The sequence below is a fragment of the Coturnix japonica genome, chromosome 3 (assembly GCF_054131305.1).
Source record: "Coturnix japonica strain WE chromosome 3, WE-NBRP24, whole genome shotgun sequence".
NCBI classification, from domain to species: Eukaryota; Metazoa; Chordata; class Aves; order Galliformes; family Phasianidae; genus Coturnix; species Coturnix japonica.
This window is the reverse complement of record NC_140665.1, coordinates 10,799,317-10,827,241: the sequence shown is the minus strand read 5'-3', so window position 1 is coordinate 10,827,241 and position 27,925 is coordinate 10,799,317. Positions and strand designations below refer to the sequence as shown.

The 27,925-nt window shown below is 41.1% G+C and overlaps 2 protein-coding genes and 1 long non-coding RNA gene across 3 annotated transcripts in view; 2 read left to right on the top strand and 1 right to left on the bottom strand.

Moving 5' to 3' along the window:
* EPCAM (epithelial cell adhesion molecule) overlaps positions 1-3,523 on the top strand; it is a 5,010-nt gene extending 1,487 nt beyond the window's left edge. The window contains exons 4-9 of the mRNA XM_015856910.3: positions 76-141; positions 1,258-1,321; positions 1,656-1,757; positions 1,914-2,108; positions 2,492-2,533; positions 3,001-3,523. Of these exons, the coding sequence (XP_015712396.2) occupies positions 76-141; positions 1,258-1,321; positions 1,656-1,757; positions 1,914-2,108; positions 2,492-2,533; positions 3,001-3,042 (511 nt within the window). The 3' untranslated portion in view covers positions 3,043-3,523. The remainder of the gene's footprint in view (positions 1-75; positions 142-1,257; positions 1,322-1,655; positions 1,758-1,913; positions 2,109-2,491; positions 2,534-3,000) is intronic.
* The window catches only part of LOC146761282 (uncharacterized), a 17,637-nt gene extending 6,196 nt beyond the window's left edge, over positions 1-11,441 (bottom strand). Inside the window, exons 1-2 of the long non-coding RNA XR_014944462.1 lie at positions 11,305-11,441; positions 9,876-9,959 (exon numbers count right to left, since the gene is read on the bottom strand). This is a non-coding gene — a long non-coding RNA (uncharacterized LOC146761282). The remainder of the gene's footprint in view (positions 1-9,875; positions 9,960-11,304) is intronic.
* Positions 5,285-27,758, top strand: MSH2 (mutS homolog 2). Its single transcript, XM_015856944.3, has 16 exons — positions 5,285-5,538; positions 6,610-6,764; positions 7,138-7,416; positions 7,513-7,659; positions 8,880-9,029; positions 9,315-9,448; positions 14,282-14,481; positions 16,829-16,938; positions 19,409-19,532; positions 19,640-19,790; positions 20,459-20,556; positions 21,473-21,718; positions 22,889-23,093; positions 23,478-23,725; positions 25,784-25,956; positions 27,405-27,758. The coding sequence occupies exons 1-16, from the start codon at positions 5,301-5,303 to the stop codon at positions 27,573-27,575; spliced, it is 2,829 nt and encodes a 942-aa protein (XP_015712430.2). The 5' UTR covers positions 5,285-5,300; the 3' UTR covers positions 27,576-27,758.
* Positions 27,759-27,925: the final 167 nt, after the last annotated feature.

The window sequence follows — 27,925 nt, the reverse complement described above, 5'->3', positions numbered from 1 at the left end:
GATTAAAAACAATATTACACGCTGTTATATGCATGTGTTTTTAAGAATACTAACTGTATTTACACCCTACTTCAGGTGGATCATCATTGAAGTGAAGCACACTGAGAGAAAAACTCCTCTGAATGCTGACGCTTTAACAAAGTAAGTGATGATCTGAAGGTCTTGCAAAGCTATCTGCATGTGCTATCATATATTTAATGTACTTCTAAGTAACTGTGCTTAAAAGCATTGTCAAATGTATGAGTTCATTTGTTTATGAGGCATCGTTGATGTGTGAGTAATGAAAGTCCTTCAAACTTGATTTGCAATGGAAATTAATCTTTTGGAAATTGATTGCTCCCGATAGAGGAAGAAATAGATGGTAGGTGACAAGGAGAAACTCAACAAACTAAACTGGCAGAGATGAGGGAGGAACTGTGAAGAAACAGGAGACAGAACAGTAGGCTAGCAATGGTTTTGACTGAAGTCAAATCATCCCTTTTTGTCAAAGCTTGTAAGGCAAGGAAAGTGTTTGTAGCTGTGAGGTTTATTTTGCTTATTGGGAGAAAAAAAAAATCCCACTGTATAGCTCCTTTTCCTGCGAACTCTCAGAACTTTTAGGTCTTCTGCTCTTTGCCAGTACAATAATTGTTTTCCCATAAGTGCAGCTTTGCTTTTGGTTACTAACAGAACACTGTTGTGCTGGGTCTGGCTGTGTTGGAGTTAACTTTTTTTCAAAGCAGAAGTGACCAAAACAGTACTGATAAGCACCAGTGTTTGAGCTGTTGCTGAACATTGCTTTCATAGTGTCAAGGTCTGTGTCTCTCTCTGCTGCCTTGCTGAGTAGGTTTGGGGATGGGCAGGAGGCTGTGGAGGTGATGCATCCGAGGCAGCTGACCTGGATTGACCAGTGATACCACAGATCATAAAAAGTCATACTTGGCAATAAATCAGGGTTGGGGAGAGTGGTTCCAGAGTAGCTATTGCTTGGAGACTGGCTGAGGAATTTTTTCCCCCTTTCTTCCTTTTGCTGCTTCATTTAGTAAACTATCATGACCTGTAATGGTTTTGTTCTTATTGCCTTGCCTTCTCTCCTATGCTGCTAGCAGGGAGAAAGTGAGAGTCTGGGCTGGAGCTTAACCTGCCAGTGAGGGTCAGCCTGCCACAAACACACTGCAGGACGAAAAAATGTTACTGGTTCTTTCCTGCTTGTGAAAAATCGATGTGTATGATTGGACTTTGCTCTTAACAACGGTTATGATTTTAATATCCTTGCAGACTTATTAAGGATACAATTAGCAGTCGTTACATGTTGGATGGACGCTATATAACTGGTGTTGTGGTAAGAGACACTTATTTTTTAGCAAAAAATACTACAGCATGTCACTTTGAAAGCCTATGATAAAATAGTATTGCTTACTGGGCACTAGTAAATAGCTGCATCTGACATTAAATATTGAAAAGTTGCATGTCTGTCTGCTTAACATATGAATTATTTTCACCAAAAACATGGAATTTGAATTATACTATTAAAAACTGCTTGAGATGTTCCATGAACTTGAATTAGAATGTGACCCCACGAGTTGGGTCTTAATTTTGCCGTGTTTTTAATAGCTGGATCTAAATTAGCCCTTTTTTAATGGTGTGGGTTATTTTTTTTTAATTTTTTTTTCCAGTATGAAAACCCCTCCATCACTATTGATTTGAAGCAAAATTCCTCAGACAAATCCTCTAGAGATGTGGACATAGCTGATGTTGCCTACTACCTTGAGAAAGATGTAAGTGTCATGGGTGAACTCTTCCAAAGACTACATGCGTTGCATTATCTCCAGTAGCCTTCCTGTGTGTTGGCTAATCCACAATAAATTGTTGCAATGCTTGGATGAAGTTTGTTGCCAGCTGAGCTCACAGGTCTCTTTTGCTTTCTGTGTTAGGTAAAAGGTGATTCCGTCTTTCTTAACAACCCGCTGAACATGAGTATTGATAACGAACCGCTGATGTTACAGAACCCGTTGGTTTACTATATTGATGAAGTACCGCCGGAGTTTTCCATGAAGTCTCTGACTGCTGGCGTTATTGCTGTCATTGTTATCATAGTACTAGCAATAGTTGCTGGGATTATTGCTCTGGTAAGTTCTAAAAAGCTGCCAGGGTAACATTGAGATTTAGGATCTCACAACATGCCAGGGTAGTGGGACTCTTAACAGAAGGTTTCCTTTGTAAACTGAAATTCTTTCATTGTGAGGAAGAAGTGATGGAAAGATGCTGTTATGACAAAAGGGTGTTGCATGAAAAATGAAGCGCTGGGAAAAGCACTTAAGGTTGAGGAAGTTACTTGTCTTATTACTTGTCTTGCCTCCTAGTTTAGAGTAGCCAAGTGAGAGCCTCTCATCCTTCACCTCTGGGAGGATGGGAATGGACAGCTTCAGGTTCAGAGTCACAACCAAATAAAATTACATTTAAGTCAAGAGTTAAAATCAAACTTTGCTGTTAACCTGTCCTTTCCTTACAGGTTCTCACAAGAAGGAGGAAAGGGAAGTACGTGAAAGCAGAGGTAATTTTTGTTGATGGTATCTGGGGAAATTGGGCAGGTTGGTTGGAATCCAGGTTTAGTCAGGAGTTGTGTAGGTTAAAAGCTTGCTTTTAACTGCAGGTGTTTTCAAGTAGAGTATGAAAGCACTGACATTCCGTAACCAAGCTTCCATCTCTGTACTCGACTGTGTGTTTTCTGCAGTAGCTTCAGAGGCAATTGGCGATTTGCATTTCCTAGGATCTGGGGAGCGGCAGTACTGGTGTCAAGTACCGTTTTGCATATCTATAGCAAGAGCTATGCAATCCACAGGAAGCTCTGTTAGTCCTGTTTCAATGCCAGCCTCATTGCTTGAGGTATTTGCGTGAGCCTCCCAGTTCCTACTGAATGGAATGATGCTATTGTATGTTGAGTGCAGAGTAGTTCTATAGGAATCCAAATGTAACTGGATGGTCAAGCTGACAGTTCTCTCCTTACCCACTTACCCACAGATGAAGGAAATGAATGAAATGCATAGAGGACTGAACGCATAACTGGAATCGGCTGAAGACAGAGTGTGATTCAGACAAGAAGACAACAGAAACAAGGGAGGCGTGGATCCTTAACTCTTGAAAGATTCTTCCTGAAGAGGAGTCAGTTGTGCTCACTTAATGATTGTTAAAATAAGCCTAGACCAAAAAGAAGCCTAGACCAGCGACCTTGATACTTTTGTTATTTGTTGAGAGTTCAATGCCCTGTTTTTACTCTAGTCCAACTATCACTCCCTGATTTTTGTCATGAGATGTGCTGACAGCTGCTGCTACTGCACTTCTGGAGCATCAATGTTTTAAATAGTTCTTTTAGTCCAGTGGGAGGTGTTTTTTAAAACCAATGATTTTATAGCCGTGTCACGATGACGATTTGGCTCGTGTGTAATGAAACATGGCTTTGTTTTTATGGCAATTTGTACATATTTGAACTAGCTGTAACCTTTTTTCTTTTTTTTATGACGAAACAATAAAACTTTGAAACGGGCTTTTCATTCTTTCATGTTGGAGTGGTGATCTGTGAGCTGCCATGCTGCCAGCTTTGGGAGCTGAGGACTTGAAGCAGTCGTAGCACAGGTGAAAATACTCTAGAAATCCAAGTATCAGTTTGTATTAACATCTATTCTCTTACTAGCCTGATTAGTTGGCTTCTTTTTATTCCCCTTAATAATTAAATTCGTGCTTTATTTTCAACTCTTAATGCCTAACAAGAGTAAAATGGTAATATGGGTTGTTTGTATAAAAATAAATGTGCTGTAAAACAAACAAAACAGCAACTTCTGGAATATATAGACTACTCCTTCAAATTGCTACCTAAGCTTTTATTATAGAACAGCACTTAATCACTAGTAGGGTTGGGAGGGGGTAGATTTGGCGTGTGCTCCCTGAATACCAGTAGAGCTCTTATCCCATCAGTGCCATTTTCACAGTTAGCCCTTGTGAAGTTGTTGCGTGGTTAAAACTGCTTTTGCTTTTATTGCTGTTTACGGTCACAGAGACTGACCAAACTGAGTTCCAGGAGGTAAACAGTGTGAAGAAGTTTGTTTTGGCAGTCACTAATGCATATAATGGATACTAATGATCAGGTAAATGTGTGTAGTCCATCCAGCGTCTGAATTATAAAGGAGATGCTGTAACTCCAGTTGCCAAAGAAATAATGAGATACAAGATAAGGAACTGAATGACAAATCTGATTGCTAACGTGGTTTGTTTTGACTTCTCCTCCCTAAAACAGGAAAAGTATGTTAAACTAGTGTAGTGTTCATAAATGGGGGATATACCCTATGTGTCCCACAAAATAAAACAGGGAAGTTGCTGTGCTGTGTTGACCCTATTTATGATATCATAGGTCACCAGCATATATACCTTCTGCTTTTAAATAACGCATTAGCTACCACACGGTTATGTTGGCACTTGGACTTGTTATTTGCAGCGTTTAATCCTTTGGTTCTTATGACTTGTGGTGATGGATCCAGTGTTGAGCAGCTGTCACAGCAGAGGTTTATAATGGACTGTTGGCCATGAAGAACGTTAGTGGAAGGTGGTGGCTTTCCCTAAGTGGGAGATTGCAGCTCAGTACAGTTGCTTCGGGCAGACTGCTGAAGGAGAAGGTGTAACCAGCCCTGGAGTGAGAATAACTTGAACAGGCAGCAATTATACTTTAACGGCTGTTTATCTCCTTTGAAGGCGGTAATGAGGTCCCTGGAGCCCACCTCCTTCAAACGTAAGAGCACAAAGAGAAGTAATGCCATCTATTGCGGTCAGGCCTGGTTTTCCTTGGAGGTGTTCAAGATCAGGTTGGACGGGGCCCTGGGCAACCTGATGTAGTAAAGGTGTATGTTTGGTGGCCCTGCCAGGCAGGGGGTTGGAACTACATGATCCTTGAGGTCCCTTCCAACCCGGGTCATTCTGTGATTCTGTAACCCCCAGTACCTGACACCATGGATGCCCTGCTGTGAAGAAGGCTGTGATTGACGATACTTATTAAGGCCTCATTTTGCTGCATGAGCACAGCCTCGAGCAAAAGATTTTGGTAGGCCGGAATATCAGGGTAGGAGGTTTAAAAGGTTCTATATGAGTCTGGAAATATAAAATACAAGGTCTGGACAAGGAATCCCCCCTGTGGCACAAGTGGTAGCAGTGCCGCTCTGCCCCACAGAGCCTCCAATCCCGGGGGTTGGACTCCATGATCTCTAAGGTGACGCGCCACGCCAGCCGCACGCTGATTGGCTGGCGGCGCCGGGGTGGCGCGCGCGCGCCGGCCGATGGCGGGAGGCGGCAGCATGGCGGCCGAGGGGCCGCGGGAAGCGGCGTGGCCGGAGGGAGCGGGGGCCGAGGCGGGGTTCGTGCGCGCCGTGCTGTCACTGCCCGAGAAGCCCGACACCACCGTGCGCTTCTTCGAGCGCGGAGAATACTACTCGGTGCACGGCGCGGACGCGCGGCTGGCAGCCCGAGAGCTGTTCCGTACGCGGGCCGTCATCCGGCAGCTGGCGGGCGGGACAGGTGTGTGCGGGGCCGGGGCGGCCAGCGGGGAACTGCCGGCACGGGAAGGGTCGGTGCAGTGCCGAGCAGTGCCGTGTAGTGCCGTGTAGTGCTTGCTCTCAAGCTGGTACTCGCCTGCGTGGTGTCTGCAGCAGAAAGCAGACAGGGGAAGCTGCCCAGGGGGGTGGTGCAGCCACCGACCGTGGAGGTGCTCAAGAGCTGTAGAGGGACGTGCTCAGGGCACGGTGCGGTTGGTGATCCCAGGGGTCTTTCCCAACCTCTGTGATTCTGTGTTTCTGTGCTGCTCAAGTGCAGGTGATTCATCGGTTAGCAACGATAACATCCACGTGTGTGAACTGTCTATTCTTAGGCGATTGACTCACGATGGCCTGCAGCAGGGAATAACGTTTAATTATGTATTGCTCAAGATTTTCTCTATCTGCCTCTTTTTCCTTTCTGTTAATGATCTTCTGGTATGCGGAGGTAGAGCTTGTAGACATCAGATGTAAGACTTTGTCAGAAAGGCAAACCCTGCTGTTATCATTTGTTTCAAGTAGCTTGATATTGCAGAGCTTCTGCTTAACAAAATAAACTTGATTGGAACTGGTTTGTGATGAGTGAAACTTTATGCAGAGGCAATAGAAAGAGAACGGCACTGGGATATGTTTTGTGCTTCTTGGTATGAGTGACGGGCTGCTCCATTAGAAGAAAGAGTTCTTAACGTGACAGTGTCCAGGCTGGGATCTGGAACACCTCCCACACCAGGGACATGTATGGGCACCATTTCTGTGTCACGTTCAGTGCTCAGTTCACAGATGGAAGCCGTTCAAGCTTCAGTTTTAAAACATTCCACAATGGCCTTGTCTGGCGTCTCTGATTGAAAACTTTCTTCGTGCCTAATGTTAATAGTGAAACATTTGGGGTTTGTGTCATTTCATGGGTTTGATGTGATCTTTGGTATCAGACTAACATACGTATTGAAGGCTGTAAACTCTGCCTTAGGGTGGGGGGTTGATTACAGAGAACAAACACAACGAACGCATTCAAGCATCTTACAAGTTCCCCCTTACCCTCTCTCTTTTCTTGCCGTAGGAAATCAGAAACTGGAGAGTGTTGTGCTCAGTAAAATGAACTTTGAATCTTTTGTGAGAGATCTGCTGCTGGTTCGTCATTACAGAGTGGAAGTTTACAAGAATAAAGCAGGGAGTAAATCCGTCAAAGAGAACGACTGGTATTTAGCATACAAGGTACAACATTCTGCCTTTCCCTATGATAGTAAGAGGGAAGGGGATAAAGAAATGACTCTTTGCTGCATCCCTTGGTTTGGAACAAGTTTCAGTGACTGCCTCTGGTGGTCCAATGGTAGATTGTGCAGTAGGTTGTATATTGCTGTGCTTTTCAGCTGCTGGAGGAGCTCGTCCAGCATCCTTCCCATAGGCTGCAGGTCTGAAGAAGCCGAAGGTAGTTGTTTCTGTAGATGATACATATAATGTTAATGGTTTAAAAAGCTGTATGTTTTATATTAATGGTCTGTTCTTAGTGAGTCTTTGTTCTGTTCAGATTTAACAAGTGTACCCTGTGTTTACACCTTCTTTAAAACTCCATTTCTCCTGCATGTAGGGTTCTCCAGGAAATCTTGCCCAGTTTGAGGAAGTTCTCTTTGCCAGCAATGACTTGTCAATGGCCATCGGGGTTGTGGGGGTGAAGCTGTCATCTGCTGATGGACAAAGAGTCATAGGGGTAGGGTATGTGGACACTACGCTGAGGAAACTGAGCGTCTGTGAATTCCCAGATAACGATCAGTTCTCAAACCTTGAAGCCCTGCTGGTTCAGCTGGGACCTAAGGAGTGTGTGCTGCCAGGAGGAGACACTGCAGGAGAGATGGGGAAGCTGCGGCAGGTAAGGGCAGGAGCTCTCAGGGGTGTGCTTGTAGGCGATGAGCAGCTGCCCAATGGAAACCAGAGTTAATCGGTGACTGTATTTTATGGCAAACAGGTCATTCAGAGAGGAGGAATCCTGATTACGGACAGAAAGAAGGCAGATTTCACAACAAAGGATATTGTTCAGGATCTCAGTCGCTTGTTAAAGTCGAGAAAAGGAGAACAAATGAACACTGCAGCGTTGCCAGAGATGGAAAAGCAGGTGAGCCCAGAGCACTGTTCGGTGTGCCCCTGTTTTTTTAGAAGCAGAGTGGTGTGTGCACCTGTTGTAAGGTGATCTCTACCCTTCCTGACCCTGCTCTGTGCTGGATTCCCATACCTCTGACAGTATGCATTCTGTTAAACTGCATTCTTGCTGAAGCCCTGGGCAGTTCTGCTCTGCATGAGCCTTCGTGTCCAAGGGTCCTGGAAGAACGTGAGATATCATGTATCTCTTTCAAGTAGTAAACTCTGGTAAACAAACTGACTGTTAACAAGAAGCACTTCCTATTCATAATCAATCTACCTGAGGACTGAAATATAATCCTTTGATTATTTTGCATATTTGAGAACAGAGTGCTGTTGAAGCTAATGCTTTTGTGATTTACATCATCTGACAGCTCAGTTATGATGTGCATTGCCCCGTCCCTGGAGGTGTTCAAGGCCAGGATAGGTGGGGCCCTGGGCAGCCTGGTCTGTATTAAATGTGGAGGTTGTTGGCCCTGCTTGTGATGGGGAGGCTGGAGCTTCATGATCCTTGAGGTCCCTTCCAACCCAAGCTATTCTGATATGATATGTAGTGCCTGAATATCAGCTGAGCATGTTTGTTCTCTTAAGTCAGCTGCAGACAGTTCATTTACTTAAGAGAAAACATTTAAATTTAAGGCACCTCTCATTGTACCTTTGTAGTGGGCATCCTCTGAGTTATTCTCCCCCAGTGTGATTTTGTAACAGGTTAAAATTGTTGGAAGTCTGTTACAACCAACCAAGTCAGTAATCATGCTCACTGTCTTTTGTGCTGGCATTAACATGTGTAAGGTCTTACAGTGAGCCAGATTAGATCCTTACTCCGTCTGTCTGTATCCATGAAACCATGTCCTCAAATGAGCCATGATATCTATCTGCCATAGCTTGTTTCTGTTCCTGGGCCAGAAATGTCCTGATAAGAGCTTTGGCAAGTTGGCGTGGCGTGCTCTTCACATCTTTGTTTATCAGATTAAGCAAGCATCTGGTTTGTTGTTCTTGCACCTACCTAGAAAGAAGCCGGAGTGCCCTAGAATGAAAGCGACAGATCTCCTGTATCCCTGTTTGAATTGTCGTAGCTCAGAGACTTTAGCTGGCTGTATTTCTATTGATTTTCTTTATTATCGAGTGCTCCACAGTTCAGTAATATTTCTAACTAGAATATGTGCTGTTCTTCTTTTCATTTTTTTCAATATTCAGGTTGCTGTTTCATCTTTGTCAGCCGTTATCAAGTTTTTAGAGTTGCTGTCAGATGACTCTAATTTTGGACAATTTGAACTGACCACTTTTGATCTTAGTCAGTATATGGTTCTAGATAATGCAGCTGTCCAAGCCCTTAACCTGTTCCAGGTAAGAAATGCATGCTTGGATTGATCTGTGTTTTGCAGTGTGCTTGTTTAGCTGCTTGATGAACAGTCACCGCTCCCCACGTCCTGATTAATGTCAGCTTCTGCTTTTTTATATGCTACCCAATGACTCGGTATGTTCCAGGAAGCAGAGTGTTGCTGCTTTAATACTGTGCCTTCTTTGATGGTGTTTGGTCTCATACAGAAAAAATGGGTCTGTTTTTAAGCAGTGAACTTGAGCACCAGTCAGTGGGTGTAAGTCAGTAAACTGAACTCTTTTCCTTTCCAGAGTTCTGTGGAAAATGCTAATAATACACAGTCTCTGGCTGGTTTACTAAATAAATGCAGAACCCCCCAAGGACAAAGGCTCGTTAATCAGTGGATCAAGCAGCCGCTTATGGACAAGAATAGAATTGAAGAAAGGTAAAATTGTTGCGTGTTTGCTAGACTTTATGCAAGTTAGTAACTGTCTGACAGAAGGTTCCTTTTTCTTAAGCAAAATACTGCGACCAAGAAATCAGTTTTTCACTTGTTAGCAATGGTGGCTGGAGGTGTTTGCGTGCTATGCTCTAACACGTTGTAGTTCAACAAAACAGAAAGTCTTCTGCTCAATGAGACGCATACTGACAGCTCACTGTTAGATAATTCACAATTACTACCTGTTAGAGAGGAACTATAATATGTTTTGGTGGTCAGATGACTCATGCTATAGTCTAAGGCGCTGCTTTCTTTCTTAATACTGTATCTGGATGCCACTTCCAGTTTACCAGTGAAAGAAGAAAGTAAGCAGTAGTGATCTCTTCGTATTTCTAGAAGCTGTCACCCTTAGCTTGAGACAGGGCAGTCTTACCGTATCTTGTGCAGATATTGTGGCCCACATACAGTCTTCATCTTCCCTGCTGTTTCATACTGCTGCCTGTCACCCGTGTCAGCCCTACCAGTAGAGAGCAGTATCAGTTAATACGAAGCTCTACAGCACACCCAGGATATTCTACTTTGGTCAGTTTGGGATCCTAAAATCCATGCCAATATGAATTGTATGGTTTTCTTGACTTCAAGATTTGGAAATTAGTTACTTCCATTTGTGGTTTTCTTATAACAAAGAAAACGTTGGAAATTTAAACTGTTTTTGACAGTCTTGTTTGATCTTTATCATGCACCAAAAGTCTTGCAAGTCTGGAAGAAAGACGATGTTTGCTTTATGAAGTTGAGGTAGTGGACAGAAAATGTAACTTCCGTATGGTTAATGCTGGCTGTATTTAGCAAAAGCTGTATTTAAAGGAGGAGGGGAGCACTTCAGTGGCGTTAAGCTGTCGGTGAAGCTGGCAAAGTTTGGTGGATCCAATTATTGAGTTTGAAGGAGTTCATTGATGGCCTCCTGTACTTTGCCTAGTCACCAAATTACCTGGCTTCTGCTTTGTGAAATGTAGTTAGTTTTGGTCTGTTGTGCTTACGGACACTACAGTTGTGTACCTTTCAGCTTACTCAGCAGCATTGCTGTGCCATACATAGTCTGAATGCCTGCAGATAACAGCAGTGCATTTTGCTCAATAGCTGCTAATGTACTGTCCTCCCAATCTTAATGCTGTTCAGTGTAGGGCTATGCTTAATTAAAAGGAGCAAACATAATAAGACAAACCATTAGTGGGACTGATAAGAGGAATTTACAAGCCCAAACACCTTTTGAGAGATTTGTGGTTACAGGGTGGTTTTCTGTTTCTGAATTTAAGAATTCATAATTTCAACACACCATAATTTAGAGCATATAGATCGTTTGAGAAGAAAACACCCAGACTTCTGGTCCAGAAAGAAAAACAGTGGTTCTTTTGTCATCCAGGTGGGTTCCCGATTATTTCTTAGCTTGAATGTGTTAAAGTGCTTCACTTAACACTAATGCACACCTCTCATTAAACTAGACTAAACTATATAGGTCTGTCTGACTGATGTTAGATGACTTTTTATTGGAGTAAGCCTGTGGTTATGGTTATCCAGGAAGTGTCTTTGCTTAACTTTGGTTTCTGTAGTATAGAGTTGGATGCCCGACAGTTCATTTCATAAGTCAGACTCTTGTAACCCCCAGCTAAGACCTGTAGATGGTGCAAGTCATCTTTTGGAGCTAAATTGATTTAACTTTCAGTAGTTTTTAAGCTGCAGTGTGTTACTGTATTTACGGATAAGGAGAAATGGGTGTTACATCACTAATCCATATTAAACATCAATATGGTGACATCACAAATTAATGTATGTAGTGCATATGTTTTAGATAACATAATGTTTACCTCCTGAAGCAGCTTCTAACTGGAGCAAAGAGAACAGAGGGTTCTGGTTCTTGTCTGTCTTGAAAAGCATGGTGTGCTACCCATGTCTGGCTGGTTTCCCAGGTATGCACAATCCAGCCTTGCTTTCACCATACAGCGAGTTCAGATGGCTGTTCACATGAAGCCTCCCGTCTCTTCTTAGAGTTAGCGTATCTGTGAAATTAAAAGGTAGCTTCAGAGACAGAAAGTGCAGATCATGTCCTGAATAGGATTCATTGGGTAACGTGCTGTAGTGAAGTACAGAGAGCAACTTCAGTATGTTTTGTATACTGGAAAGTTTGAGAGATGTGGGAGAACATTCAGTAGCACTCTTCCTGTTCAACACTGAGGAAAACAAATATGCTGAATGTGCACATAGTTTCATTCAGAAAAATAAAACATATCTAGTGTTTGCACACAGCACAAATGTAAGATTCCTTGCAACTGATATCAGCCCCATTTTGAGTGAGAGCTGGGGCTACAGGCCCTGAATTCCTTTCCCACTTAAGTTGGTCTGTGATAGGTTTTCACTGTTTTTGTGTTCTTTTTTAGCCTACAGCTATTCCTGCAAAGTACTGCAGGCAGCCTGTGTTGGTTCAGTCATTTTGATTATCTTTGAAAGTACCTTTGGTACTTTTGCAAGTACAGGTCAGCGCTTGTCTAAAGCAGCAAACTGATTTCAGGCAGTTCAATTAGTGGCCTGCATCCGTGCTAAGGGAGGGGAGAATGTGACCAGCTTGGAGGTTTGTCTAAACAACTCAATTAGAACACGCTTTAACTAAACATTGGGAGTGCCTTTAGTGCCTGCAGAGACAGAGCTGAACCTGAGCTAACAGTAAGACAGGAGTATGATTTGATTTTTGTCATGGTACAATAAATGCTCTGAGTGAAAGAAGCTGTGATAACATAATGGCATTGGCTTTCCAGTAATGTTTCCCAGGACCTGCATTTGAGCACCCTCCAAGAGTGAAGACCCTTCAGCACCTCTGTGCATCTGTTACTATACTCAGTAACACCCCCCGCCCCAGCACAATCCTGATGCTTAGACAGAACCTCCTGTGTTCCAGTTTGTGCCCATTGCTACTTGTCCTGGCACGAGGCGCTGCTGAGCAGAGCCTGGCTCTGTTGTCTTTGTACCTTTCCTTCAGGTTTTATAGACATGGATGGTTCCTCCCCAGCCTCCTCCAGGTTGAACAGCCTCAGCTTTCTCAGCTTCTCCTTACAGGAGAGGAACTCCTGCTCCCTGATGGTCTTGGTGGCCCTCTGCTGGATTCTTTCAGTGTGTCCCCGAATATCCTTAATATCCATCTTTTCTAAGTGGCATTTCAGTGATAAAATTGACTATAGTTAGCTTGAATGCTTAAACAGGAAAGCTGATCTTATTCTGCAGTCATAGGAAGACTTAACAAGTGGAGAGTGTGAGCTTTTTAGAAGGCTCTACTGTTCCGTGGCTGGGGAAGAGGAGTTCATACCTTTAAAATGTTCTTAAAAGTAATAGTTGAGCTTCTCCCATAAAATAATACATTTCTCATTTGATTTCATTATTAACATATTTTTTTCCTTGTGTTAGTTTAGTTATTTCCCATGAAAATGTCTGACAGAACGTGGGATTTTGAATTACTGCCCTGCAGTGGTGCTATCTTACTGATTCAAGTATGGATCCAAGTCTCATGGACTGATAAAAACCACCCTGTCCTTATTCTGAGCACTGCTAGAAGTGTTCTTGTTGCTGTATGTACTACCGGTATTGGCTTTGAGTTACATCACCCGAGACTTTCAGTTTGCACATTTGAACAGCGAACTGTCTTGAAACAGGGATTTCACCCATGCCCTGGTGCAGTTTCCATAGTTATAATTGTTTCTGTTATCTTGGCTGCACTTCGTTTGGTCTGTGATGGAAAGTTCTACCTTGTTCCCCCCACTTCTCTCTCTTTCCTTTTAGCTTTTTTCCCCCTCTCCCAGCTACGTGGGAGAAACAAGTTACCCAGTATTGTCATCTGTTGTTTATTTGCAACTCTTCGCTGGATTTTGTCTTGATTTCTTTCCACGTTTCCTTTGTTCACTCAGCCATAAACTTTGTATTACAAAAAAAAAAAAACAAACCCAAAAACAAAAGTTACCTTTTCCCTCGATTTCTTTATTACTTGTGATCATTAGATGTGGCTTGTGTAACCTTAACATAGCTTTTGCTTTTCAGCAGCCTTGTATGTATTCCTACTGCATGGGAACCTGCTCTGCAAAATGAACATAAGCCTGTCAACATTCTGCATATGGCTGGCATATAGAGGAGGGAAAAACAGAACAGTGTGAGGAAGGTCATGAGATGTTAAGTCTAATTAGCATAGCTTTGGTAGAGGAAAATGGTGTCATGCGGATCTGAACTCTTTGAACCTGTCACTGTAGTGGACAGAGGCAAAAAGAAGTGAATAAATTAGGTATTTCAAAATGCCTTTGACAGGTTCTTTTGCAGGAGGGTGTTGAACAAGCTGAAAGAATTGTGGGATGAAAGAGATTTGTTTGTGTAGTATGATGTAAAAAAGCACAAGTGAATAAAAAAAGGCAAAAAAGGTGAGCTCATGAAAACCAAAATATAGTCCAGGTGGTTGGATAGAGCAGAGATTGAGATTTTAATCACTGGCTTTTATGATGCAAGGGAAGATTAATCTCCAAGTACATTCTGAGCTTTGAAATACCTGCTAAACACGTGTTGGCAGTTAGAAATGGTTTCACTTCAGTGCTGTTCATTAGATACCCACTATCTTTGGGTTTCTAATATCCCTGCTTTCTCAGCTTACACCTTGTTCTGGTTTTATTTGTTCTTTCATCCAGAATGTGCACAATGGATATACCCATGCTAAAAAGATGGATAGAAACTTGCTTATAAGCTTTCTAATTGCTGATGTAAAAGAATTGCATGCCATGTGATGCTGACCCTTACATCTCGTTCAATCTCACTTAGGTTGAATTTGGTTGAAGCCTTTGTGGGAGATACTGAACTGCGTCAGTGTCTTCAAGAGGATCTTTTACGCCGCTTCCCAGATCTTAACCGGCTGGCAAAGAAATTTCAGAGACAAGCAGCAACCTTACAGGACTGTTACCGAATGTATCAAGCTATTAACCAACTGCCTAACGTTGTACGAGCGCTAGAAAAACATGAAGGTAAAGCTGTTTTCAGTGTTTTATAACACACTGAGACCGCCAAGGAATAGCATGTAGATTTCCAAAGATTATGTTTTTTCCTGTGTACTTCCATTGCAGGAGTAAAGCTTAAGGCATTCAAACTAGAACTGTGCTGGAAAAATACCAGTCAGGTACTTAAAAACAAAAGAGACTGTTGAGTGTTGGGTCCTGTAGTCTTTGACAGTGGCTTTTCTCTAAGAATTCTTAACCAATCATGTGCACGTGTATATTGCAGTTAAGGTGACTCGTCAGACAATACGATGTTTTTTTTGAAGACTCAGTTCTCAAATGTACTTTAAGTTGTAATTAAAATATGTTTTTGTATTGTTTAAGCATCAGTGGTATCATTTGAAGAGCATAGAAAATACATCGATTACTATTTTCTTTTCTGGATGTCGCCAAGAAAATGCAAAATAAGATGGAAAGAGGAATGTGATTCAATACAGCAACAGCCGTCCTAGCCTACCAGCGTTCATATTTTAATAGAAGGCCACTAAGTTGGCAATGCCTTTGTGTAAATCAAGCAGCGAAACCTTAAAGATGAGGAGTTCTTGAAGTAGTATGGTTACAGATACTTCCTTTAGTGTATTTGAGCAGATATCGAGTGAGGTTATCCAGTACCTCACGCTTTTCTGTACTGTAGGTTTCTGACTTCAAATTATGAATCTTCTAAAAAAACACATCAGAAACTAAAGGTATTTTTGGGTACTGCCTGTTACTTCCAAAAGCAGTTAAAAATCTTAAAGCTGTGAAAGAACTGATAGATACATAAAGTATATATGTACTTTGATACAGGGGCTGTGCTGCACTGAGTTGGCTTAGTTGTGTTCTCCCTTGGGCTTTTTCATACAGACTGCTTGGTTTTTGCCTTGGAGCTCCTGGATTTCCATCATCAGCATTTTAAAATGCTCTCTTCCTGTCTTTGACTCTTTCTGTTAGGTGTCATTTGGATCAGTAGAGTTTCTTTGTCTTAACACTGAGGTATGAAAACAGTCAAATTTTACAGGCTTTGAGAGGAAACCACTAAGCTCACTGTATGCATGAATTCCAGGACTGCAAGAGGTTCTGTGTGCCTTAGTAGGGCGTTCACCACTGGTATATCTCAGTAATTTCAAATAGGTGGAATGCCTCCTTTTTATTTTAGCTATACATCTGCAGCTGCACCACAGAGAGATTGGCAATGATTGCCTTTCGCCCAGTATGAAGCATTGCTTTGTTGAGATGTTTGTTTTAATGGATGATGGTGTGGGGTACTGAGTGAAGACCATCTTTTATTTTTTAGACAGAAGAAACCTGCAATAGACAGGAAAGGACACTGAGTCATCAAATCGTTTTGCTATTGCTGGCAAAAGGAAGCCTTGTTCATTACTCAGATTGCTGGGCATAAAATCTAGGTACTTAGATGTCTATCTTTAAGAAGCTGCCAATGCATCTTCCTTCTCATTTCAGACTGGCACTCAATTTTAAGCCTGCAAATATGCAGGATGTAGGACTTGTGTGCTGTGTTCTGGATGGAGTTTTACCGTGTTACATACAGTATCTTATGAATACCTCCTGATTGCTTTGGGAAATATGTATTTTTTTATTATGCATTGTAATGCTGATCATTCCTTGACTGTTGTACCGTTGTATTCTGAGCACTTTTCTGTCTGTAATTACACTGAGACTTGCTTGTAAACTTTACTTCACCTCTGTTAGCTCAGTTTTCAAGGACATTTAGTTACATTCTTTGTTTATTTTCTCCAGTTTCCTCTGTTATCTTCCACGCTGTATATATTAGTGAATTTCATAAGCAACTTCCTTTTGTTTGTATGTTAATATCATTAATGTTCACATCTTCAAAAGATTAATGCCTGTACAAGCCCCGGAGGAACAGTGCTGCTAATGTCTTTCCAGCTCATTCATCTTTTGCAAGTCATGGGTGTCCTCTTTATCTGCCTGTTAATCGCTGTAGTAATCATGAATCTTGTACCTTAGCATCTTGTGTGACAACACTACTGAGAAGTCCAGACGAGGTCTGTGGATTTCTTTTTGTCTCAAAGACAGACTTTATGGTACGCAGGCACAGTCCACTTTCAGTAAAGCTATATTCTCCTTTGCACCATGTTCTTTTCATAAGACCTTTTTTACAATCAAAATGACAAACTGAAGTCATTCTGCTTTTCTTGTTCCCCCTCAGTAGAAGTGTTGATTTCCATATTGCTGCCTAGCTAACTGTACGAATGTTTTAAGTTTAAAGTGTTCTATAGCTGTGCTGTTTATCTTGGGTAGATGAATTCTGGTGAAGCTGTGAAATATTGTGAATGTTTTTTCTTGTTCTTAACAGGAGCTCACCAGATGTTGTTGTTGGCAGTGTTTATAACACCTCTTAATGATATCCACTCCGACTTCTCAAAATTTCTGGAGATGATAGAAACAACATTGGATATGGATAAGGTATGAGCTGCCATGGGTGAGCAGGTTTACTTTGCTATTAAAATTTCTTACTGATCTTCAGAATGTGCTCCACACTCACTAAATTAATTGATCGTCTGTATAAGTTGTTAGATTAGTCACGGCACGTACGAGGAGTCATATTAATCAGTTGGACAAATAAATAAACAGTTGGATGTCTTAATTACGTAGCCAATGAAAAAGTGCTTTGGTTACATGGGTGCTGTGGACCTGAAGCTTGTTTTCAAAAACCTCATCAGTGTTACAAGTGGGGAAGTTACTTGGCCACTTCTTTTGCTTTTTGTCTCATAATTTCAGTGTTACTGTGATGTCTCAAATCCAGGATGTAGCCAGGGTGTGCTTCTTACATATTTCTCTGCTTTGTTGAGTTCAGGAGATATACTTCTGTTTAGTGAGAGAGTCTTCATAACTAACGGTTAGTTTGGAAAACGACTGACCTTGATACAAAGGTGAAGCTTACTTGGCAGTGTGAAGAAGTTTCTTACTAGAGAAAAAGCAACTAAAATTAATTAATCCTCTCATCTGTACCAACTTATAAAACGTTACTGCAGGTAGAACTAATTCTGCAAGCAAAACTGGCTTCTGTTCCAGAGAGAAGCTGGCCACAGAAAGGAGATTTACTACTCCTTAATCTCCACCAGAAAGGAGGGCTAGGTACAGATAAATGCTTTGTTGTTGTATAGCACTGAACACTTGTTAGTGGTTACTGAAAGAGTGTCCAAGTTTTTGGTGCAGTTTATCATCTTTGTCTGATGTATTTGTTGGAGAATTGGAGTGATGCACTCATGCTTTTCTAGTGTCTCTATTTCCCGTGCTTGCTCAGACACTTGCTTGATGTTTGTTGCTGACAAGATGCTTCAGTCATTTTGGTAAAACCTGGGATTGCTTTTAGGATTGTCATAAATGTCAATCTCAGCTGACTGTGGAAGGATGAGCTCTACCTGACCGCATGCCAAGGGCAGGCACAGCCATTTGTTGTACTTCAGGAGAACTACACCGACCTTAAGAAGCGTTCATTTTTTTTCACCAAGTGAAAGAAGTGCCCTTTTTTTTTCTTTGTGCTTCGTATGCGTTCATCAGCTGTGTTTGATACTCCTTAAGGCTGCTTGACTGACGAGTGGCTGTAATTGATGATGTATGCTAATGAAGACACTTATAGCTATCTACTAGTTACAGACCATCTGTTGATGCCGTTTGTGTGCCCTGGAAGTCTGTATTCTTTCGAACAAGCAGTTGTTTCAGCATTCACCCAGCTCTTCCCATTTCTTTTCAACTTGGGCTTAAAAGATATTTCATCGTTCTTCTACATAGGTTAGAGAGTCAGTTATTTTTAACCAAGTCCCGTCGGACCCCTTGTTGAATTTGTGGTTATTTTTCCTTCAAGATACTGGGATCAATTAACGTGGCTACAGGTAAATGGACATTGGTTTTGTGAAGAGTGAACCTTCTGTGTAGGAATCTACAAACTTGAACGTTTGGCTTTCGGTTCCTCTTAGATGTTTCGGGTATTCATACAAAGCGCTGAGCTCTGTTCTGAGTGTGATTGAAGGACAAGTTGTCATAGCAACTAAATTATGCCAGTAATCTATTCAGGGTAAGCATTCTAATATAAAAAGAAACATCTGAGTTCAGAAAGTGTGGGATGTGGTTATTCATTTACCTGGCTGTTTAAAAAAAAAAAAAATACGGGGTTGAGAAGCCATCACTTCCACTACTGCATTTCTTAGATCCGTAAGGGGCTGTTGGAAATGATCAGCTCCAGCCTTCACGTCAAGTTGGGACAATGTCAGGATTTGTTGTTGCTTTCGTTACACAGCATTTTGATTTCAGTCTTAAGAGCATGGCCCTTTACAGAAGGACTTGCTTATCAAATTAGGTAGCTAGCTCAGCATAGCACCGGAGTCTGCAGATCATTGACTGTCACCTCATTAAATCGAGAAACACTTGGAACCGAGATTTACTTATTTCACATAATGAACATATCCAGGCATCAAACTGTCATCAGTTCTGGGTTATTAGTCTGACCTGTCATGACAAGACTTGGCATTCTTGGCATTTTCAGCCTGTTCTTTCTGTTTCAGAACCAGGATCTGCCCTATAAAAGCAGGAATGTTCCACCGTGCGTTCTGTCATAAATATTCATATCTGTTCTTTTTGCAGAAATATCAAATAACAGCCCTATCAACAGGGCCATAACATGGGATGAATTTGTTTATGCTGCTTTCACAATGTCTGCAAGATTCAAGAGGGATCTCTAAAATCACATACATGTGTGGTGGCCACATATCTGGTTAAACAGCAGGAGAACATCACTGCAGTATGTTGGCATGCAACAAAGCCACAACCGAAACAGGAGGCTGAGTGAAATGCACAGAGAAAGCAGGCAGTGAGGGAGATTATGCTTTTTATTACTGCCTCATTTGTACAAGTTGTTTGTTGTTTTTCCCTCTAGGTGGAGAATCATGAGTTCCTTGTTAAGGCTTCTTTCGACCCCAACCTGACGGAACTGCGAGAGAAGATGAATGAGCTGGAAGAAAACATGCAGGCCTTGTTAAAGAGCGCAGCTAAAGAGCTTGGTAGGGGATGGAAGTACCTTTATTTCTTACTTCCTTTTAATTATTTTATTATTTTGAGACCAAGTGATGATGGTATTTGATTGGGTTTTTTTCTTTTCATCTGAAAGGTTTGGAAGCTGGTAAAAGTATCAAACTGGAGTCAAATTCACAGCTTGGACACCACTTTCGAATTACTTGCAAGGAGGAAAAGGTTCTGAGGAACAATTCAAAATACAAGATAACTGATACACAGAAGAATGGTGTGAAATTCACAAACAGGTACGAGGTAATGCTGGTCACCTTTCCACCCTGTTGTGAAAGCAGCAGTTATTACTCTGTCTAGTTCTTCCAATAAGCAGTTTTTTGTACATCTTGAATGGCTGAATTTTCACCTTTTTAGTTGGCTCACAGATTGGTATATTGAGCGAGACAGAGAAGTCATGCAGTTTCTGTTAAAAGCACATGCCTGCCTTCCCCATTTTCTTTGCCAACTGTTAGCTATTTTTGTTCATCTGACTTGGGCTAATTTATCAGTTTTAGCTGCACCTACCCGTGTAATTGCATTCAGTGTGAGTGTTTTATTTCAGCTGAGAAGAGCTATTTGTGTTTATCACCAAACATGACATCCAGCAGTTTTCTTGGTAATCATCTGTTCCAAATTATGCTGTAATCTCTGTTGGTCATAAGTATTGGACTTGTGTTCTGAGGTTCTGTAAGCTATGGGAGAGTCTGGACATCACTGTCAGCCATAGGGTTTGGGTGGTGCTGTGTGGAGCCCTGGGCTGGATTCAGTGATCGCTGTGGGTCCCTTCAACCCAGGGCATTCAGTGATTCTATTCTATGAAGCTATGAAACAGTTGCTGCTGGAGTTACCATTAGAGTTTCTTGCTAGGAGGCCGGACAACAGAGTGCATCACAACCTCTAAATGTTGCCGTTTTGTTCACAGCAAGCTGAGTGCCATCAATGAGGATTACATAAAGAGCAGAGAAGAGTATGAAGAGGCGCAGGATGCAATTGTTAAGGAAATTATTAACATTGCTTCAGGTGAATACATCAGTGTTGATACGCATGGCAGTCTGGAATGCTGGGAGGTCTTGCTATTACTCTGTAAGCCCTTATGCAGAGAAAGACCTTAACCTTCCTTAGAGAATGTGAGGAAAATGGGTTTAAGGCTTTAGTCTGTGGTTGAAGGTATGAAATATGTTGTCTTATGGTCAGACCTTTCCCTAGAATTGCGACAGATAAGCAGAGATGGGACACGTGCAAATACTTCTCCCATAATAGGGACAGAAATAAGTCCATAGAGGCCTCATCTGTCTTCCTCTTGCCTCCTCGACTGTGGGCATCCCCACCCTAATAGCAAGCTGAGTAGAAGGCAGAAAAAAACAAGGAACTGAGGAACCTTGGGGCTGTGCAGGATGCTGAAGAAAGAATATTATGCCACAAAAGATCAGGTTACTCATTGATTACATGGCACAATAAACAGCTATTGTTTTCCAAATTAATGTTCCTGTATTTTGTTCTAAGATTACCTCCCTATCGGGTATTCTTTGCCATCCTTTACCAAAAGGAGGAGACGCGCCAGGCAATGTCAGTCAGGAGGATTCTGTAAATACTTTCTCTCCCAAAGGCACAAGTTCCAGCAGAACCGGTCTTAGGGCTTTGAAAGGAGAAGTGGAAAGTGAAAGCACTAATTAGTATGAATCAAAGGCCAAATGTATTAAAGATAGGAAAGCACTTCTTAAGATGAATGTAAATATGTTTCATTGTATTAAGTTACTGTGGAAATCTTTGACCTATCACAATATAGAACTCCCAAGTATATTGCAAAAGACTTTTTTTGTGTATGTGTCATGGTCTTCAAGTCTTCAAGTGGTGCTTGTGGGTAAAGTTAAGTTTGTATATCACCTCTTTCACATTTCTAACTGTGCTGAATTTGTCTCTCTGTAATCACAAACAGGTTATGCAGAGCCAATACAGACCATGAATGATGTAATAGCTCAGTTAGATGCAATTGTCAGTTTTGCTCATGTGTCAAATGGAGCACCAGTGCCGTATGTTCGTCCTGTCATTCTGGAAAAGGGGCAAGGAAGGATTGTGCTGAAAGGTGCCAGGCATCCCTGCATCGAAGTGCAAGATGAGGTGGCCTTCATCCCCAATGATGTTACATTTGAGAAGGGCAAGCAGATGTTCCACATCATTACTGGTAAATGTTTGTTACCTTTTTCACGTAATACTTTGGTTTTAAATGTTTCAAGTATTTCCAATGATGATGCCTTTTAAAACAAAAGGGAAGGGAGGCTGCTGGGATATTAGGAAGTAAGAAAAGTCATCCTTAATGCATCTATTTGCTTTACTGAAAGTCCCTTAGCAAGCCAGACAGCCTCAGGAGCTGGGGAACCTAACCTTCCTGAGGTGAATTGGAAAATTCCATGAGGCATCAATCGTATTTTAGCTGTGTAGGCATCTGCTGTAGGCAAGATTTTAAACACCCACTTTGTTAATGTTTTCTTTGTTCAGTGTGAGTCAATTTACAATGCAAAGTGTGTTTTAATGACCGTGCTTTTTTTTTTTTTTTTTCCTAATCTCTGGTGAAATTAAGAGAATTTTACTATACAGGAAAACCTTTTTAGTGTTTATATGTTTAATTGAACTTTAATTTCCACTCAGATATGCTTACCACATTCTGAGTAGCAATGATCTGAAATTAGAGAGTGATTAATGAACACTTCTAAAATGATCAAAAAGAGAAACTAAGAATGTGAATAAATGCGTGGCAGCACTCTTGTTTTTCTGGTTATGAAAGCGTAAAATTGGTTTTAATGATCAGTTTGTTTGGAGAGCACTTTTTGTTTCCTTTGTGCTTCAGTTAAGCTCTAATTGCATAATACATGTTTTTGATGATTCAGAATCCATTTAGATTGTAATTTAAATCACCGGGAAGCTTGAACCCAGTCTGTTAAGTAAACTACTTCGTTTTTGTGGACAAATAGTGATTGTTTTTTGAAGTAAAAGCAAATTATTTATCTTCTTAAGCAGCAATACTGATGACTTTACGATTAAAGCTTGTTAGTTCTAGGTATGAATGTGCATTTTAGATGACTACTCACACTTCTGAAATCTCACAAAGCTTATGAAGCCCTTCATTCCTCCCTTCTTCCAAAAAAAAAAAAGGAATGCCCATCAAAACAGTAACCCTTAGTAGTAGTGGCCCTCTGAGCTTCACCTGTTAGACAAGTCTTTGTCCTGACAAAAGAGTAAGTTTATATGCTGTGTTTTTATTTTTTTCCAGTTTAAACACCTGTTCTCCTTTAAAAGGAGCGTTGAATGGTTAAAGATAACGGCTTTAAGTTCCTTTGCAAAATTTCTTTTGCAGGCCCCAACATGGGGGGAAAGTCAACATACATCCGGCAGACAGGAGTCATTGTTCTTATGGCCCAAATTGGGTGTTTTGTGCCGTGTGACTCTGCTGAAATAACCATTGTGGATTGTATCCTGGCTCGTGTAGGAGCTGGAGACAGTCAGCTGAAAGGTGTGTCAACTTTCATGGCTGAAATGTTGGAAACTGCTTCAATCCTTAGGTAAGTCCTCAGCTTCTTTAATTTCATTGATTGGGGGTCAATTGGAAAGGATGCGCTCAGGGAATGTTGTATCTTACGTTGGTAAGATTTTGTCTTATGTAGGATCTGGGGTCTCGAGTCCGTTCCAGCAGGACTGTAAGCTCTTGAAGTAGCCTATTATTTATTTCAGCATTCAGACACAGCTGCTACCAGGAGGCCAAAGTCTAAATGGGCCAAAGAAGCTCTAATTTGGAACATTTTGTGACAGTATGTGTACTTTATTCATGTGCCGTCATGTAGACAGTTGTTGTCTTGTACATGATGTTGTGCTTCTGCAGTATGATTTGTGGTAATCTGGTATCTGGAGTTTATGCTTTGCTCAAACTTCATTCTTTTCTGTTTTAGGACAGCATCTGAAAACTCTTTGGTAATCATTGATGAGCTAGGAAGAGGAACTTCGACCTACGATGGCTTTGGCTTGGCGTGGGCTATTTCAGAATACATTGCTAGCAAAATCTGTGCTTTCTGTATGTTTGCTACGCATTTTCATGAACTGACAGCTCTTGCCGATCAAGTTCCAACAGTAAATAACCTACATGTCACTGCTCTAACCAGTGACGACACACTGACAATGCTGTACCGTGTCAAGGCAGGTAAGACTTTATAAATAGTGAAAACGGTGAACTTCATTCTTCCCTGAGAGAGGGAGGAAGAAATATTGGTGGAAAGGAATGTGAAAAGTTATTTCATGTGTAATACTCCAAGTGTAGGTTTTATAGTAGACATGCCGACGTGCTCTTTATGGATAGATAATGTGCATGGCAGGGGCTCTGTCCCATCTTAGGACACAGCTGGTAACGGCAATGATTACTCGTTAAGTTTTCTGTGTTCTTTCTCACACTCAAATTGATGCTTTCATAATTGCTCTTTCTCAAGGGCAGAAAGAAGGGCTCCAAAATGTTCCTTTCTGTTTTCCTAGATTTCTTCTGAAATCGAGTTATTTTTTGTAAGACGTACAGAAAGGGTTTCATTATCCTTGAATGTTCTCTTTTTTCTAGAAGGAAATGAACACAACTTTTCTCTGCTGGCAGTTTTTCAGTAATGTCTGTTTCATCATAGTTAGTTATTGAAGAAAGTCATGGCTCAATGCAGTAGTTTGATACTAGAAAAGTTGCATGCTTCAGTTTTCAGGTAATGGCGTTATAATACAATAACAAGTAGCTTCTTTCTGCTTTTGAATCCATGCAATAATACTTGCCCTTGGATTACTTGTGAACTGCTGCTAATTTTACACTCACCTCTTACTATAGTTTTGCAGTTAGGTTTCAGACCCTGCTCTCTGAAGCTAAGAGAGCAAGAGCAGTAAATGAACAACCAGAAGCGCTGCTGTCTTGAGCTCAGCAGAGAATCTCAGATCTTGCTGCCGTCTTCTTTCTCTTAACTCTCTCCTTGTGAGCTCTCTCTTTCAAGATCTTAAGTGGCCTCTGTTCTCCTTTCTATACATGCAATTTTCTAGGCAAGATCCAGACTTTGTTCCTGGTCTGTCTTGAGTTGGTGGCTCTTCAGTGCCCTCCTCCTTTTTTAAACCTGTATCAATTCACGCCTTCCCATTGGTGAAAGCCTTGTTTAATACTTTTCTTTGTACAGTTTTCCCAGTTTTAGTCCTTCATGTCTTTTCTTTGAGCTTGAAGTGTTGTTTTTTTCCATTAGTCCAATTTTTTGGATGTGCTATTGAGCATAATATCTACTGAAACCTCAATCAGATTAAATGTGATATTTGAAGATGAAGATTTCATAACACCTGATCTGAATTTGGATGCCTTTTGTCTAAGGCTCTGAGTTTAGCTTTGTGCTTTTTCTTTGCCTTTTCTTCAATTATCCAATATTTAACCAATGATTAATTGTAATTTAAAATGTGTAATTGATTTATTATAACTTCTTGCTGGAGACCAGAACTAAAAGGACAGAGTAATATTTGTGGGTGGCCAATTAAAGCGAAAGTGATGTAAATGAATGGAGCTGGCAGATTGTACCAGGGGGCTTTTGATGTTGAAGTGAAAATGGTTTTATGTAACCGTGTATAACTGACATATTCTGAGCAAGCGTGAGAATTTCCATTCTCAACCCAGTGTTACGAACAGGGTATTAATTGAAGTAAGTGTAAACTTAGAGATGAAAGGGTCTGATATAATTAAACTCTTCCTGGAAGCTGCGCAGTACTGACGCAGAGGAGGAGGAGGAGGATTGAGAATGCACCAGAGTGTTTTTTATATATGGGTCTAAATGCACTTCTGATATCTTTTAATAAATGGTGCAGTTGATTATTTTACACAGGTTGTGCTGATGCACTGTAATTTAAAAATATATATTTATTTTATATATATATATATATATTGTTCAGTTTCATTCATGTGCGAGAGGGAAATTCTTTCTGCTTGGAGAGCATGTTCCCATTTCTCCTCAAAGGACTTTGGTAGCTCTGCAATGACTGTTTTAAGAGAGCTTAATTTAATGAAGCATGTTCTTAATCTGTGTTATCATATCATATATAGCCCAAAACCAGACCAAAACAAAATGGTGTGAAAACCAAACCGCACATCACACACATTCTCCTTCAGAACAGAGAATCGTTACATATTAGTTTGTGTAATCTCTGTGTAGGCCAGTTGTCTCTTGAGAACTCTTTACAGGTTGTTTTTCTCTCCTCCCAGGTGTTTGTGACCAGAGTTTTGGAATACACGTAGCAGAACTGGCAGCTTTCCCAAAGCATGTGATAGAAAGTGCAAGAGAGAAAGCACTGGAGCTGGAGGAGTTTCAAGACATTGGCAGGCCCAAGGAATCTGAAGGAGAGCCAGCAGCCAAGAAACGCTGCAGAGAAAGAGAGGTTTACTAACAGCATTTTTTTTCCCATTTGTTTACATGGGGAAGCTTGGATGAAATAGCATCAGGACTCAGATTTCCCCAAAGCAGCACGTGCTGTCTTACTTCTTGCTTTGCCTTTTCCCGAGAGGCTCTCTGTGCCTTTCTTAACATAAACTTACAAATCCACAGATCTCAGTTCTGGCCTGAGAACTTGGTGGCTTTGTAACTCGTTTATCACTTTTATACAACAGTTGCAACCTTGCCCCATTATGTGGAAGCCTTGAAGCGTTAATCCACATCCAAAGCACTTTCTACACTCAAAAACACTTTGCTTTAGGCAGAGGCTGCTTCTTTATTCTCAGTTTTGGTGGTCCATGCATGTGTTCTTGCCTCAGTAAGAATCTCATGTTACTGGTGAGTGATCTCTGGTTTGTCCTTCCCGTTGGTATTAGGAAGTTCCCCTCCAGCTGCATCAGCAGCACTATGACCAATATACCAACTTGTTAGGTGTCACGGTGAAGTATTTTCCAGTTCATTTGGATCTGGCTGCATGATTTAAAATTGCTTATAAATTAAGCAGATGTGGCAAATGCTCTGACAAATACAGTGCCATGTTTTATTCTTTAATAGCTCATAATATATTTGATAGTAAATAATAGATCATAAACTCTCGAGGCACAAAGCGTTAGAGGTCTTTTCCAGGCAATTTGTCTGCCTTTATTCACATCATGTTCAAAGAGACAGCCCTGCTATTATATTTCCAAGTGCTTTGGAGACTCCTGCACTGAAAGCACTCTGCATCAGTTCTAAATATTAAAATCAAAGTACAGATGCTTTGTAGTAGAGTATTACCATAGACAATACAGAGGACTAAGCAGAAATCTGTGTTCTGGCCAAATTGTTTCTGATACAGGCATCCTGAACGTTGTCCATTGACATGTTTGTTCTCACTATTCAAATTGTTTAGAAGTTGTACTTTGCCTATTTGTGTAAAAGCATATGCATGAAGCTTAATTATCATCTCTTCTCAGTGGTGACAGCCGCTCTCCAGTTGCTTGGTAACTGTTTGCTCTATCTTTTTGCATATGGGAATGTTGATTCAGGTTTACAGTTCATCCAAAAAGTAACATGGCCCTTCCCAAGCAATTACTGCTCTAGCAATCTTTTTCTGACCTGGTTACATGATGGAATTAAATGTGAAACATGCATAGGAGCTCTCGGTGTTAAAATTAGTCTCTGTCGAGCAACTCATAGTTTTTGCTCATGGATTGAATGGGGAAAGAACCCCAAAAACAGTATAACTGCATTATACACAATAGCAAGTGCAAAAATAATAGGGTTTTGTCTCTGAAAAGCTACGGATGCTGAATAGGACTTTGTATCTTTGGTGCAGTTTGGAAATCTCCTGCTTGCAGTGTAACCATTCTTTCTGTCTTCTTTCCCCCATCCCTTCCCCTCACTCTGTTTTAGGAAGGAGAAAAGATCATTCAGGATTTTCTGTGTCAAGTGAAAGCGCTGCCCCTGACGGATATGTCAGAAGAAGACATCAAAACCAAGCTGAAGCAGCTGAGAGCCGATGTGTGGGCAAAGAACAACAGCTTTGTCAATGAAATCATTTCCAGAACAAAAGTTATGCCATGAAAGATGTGAGAACAGGATGTGGCTCTTGAATTTTTTGCTTTAATCGACTGCAAGAACTACCTTTTTTTTTTTGTCTTCTAGTTTTTACTTGCAATGCTGTTTTGTATGGATTTATGTAGGCTTTTTGCTCTTGGGTTCTCTTAGAAATTTTCAATAAAATGCTTTTTTTTTTTTGTACTGAAAGAATTACTCAAAGCATGTAATCTTTTGCCAGAACAGAAGTGTGCTAGTAAGGATGACCCCTCAGATAGCAATTAACTGTCACACCCTTGAAAAACGACGTCCAATACACAAAGTCTTTGTCCCATACACTGATGTTGATTAATTCAGTGAACTTTCAGTAATGCTCT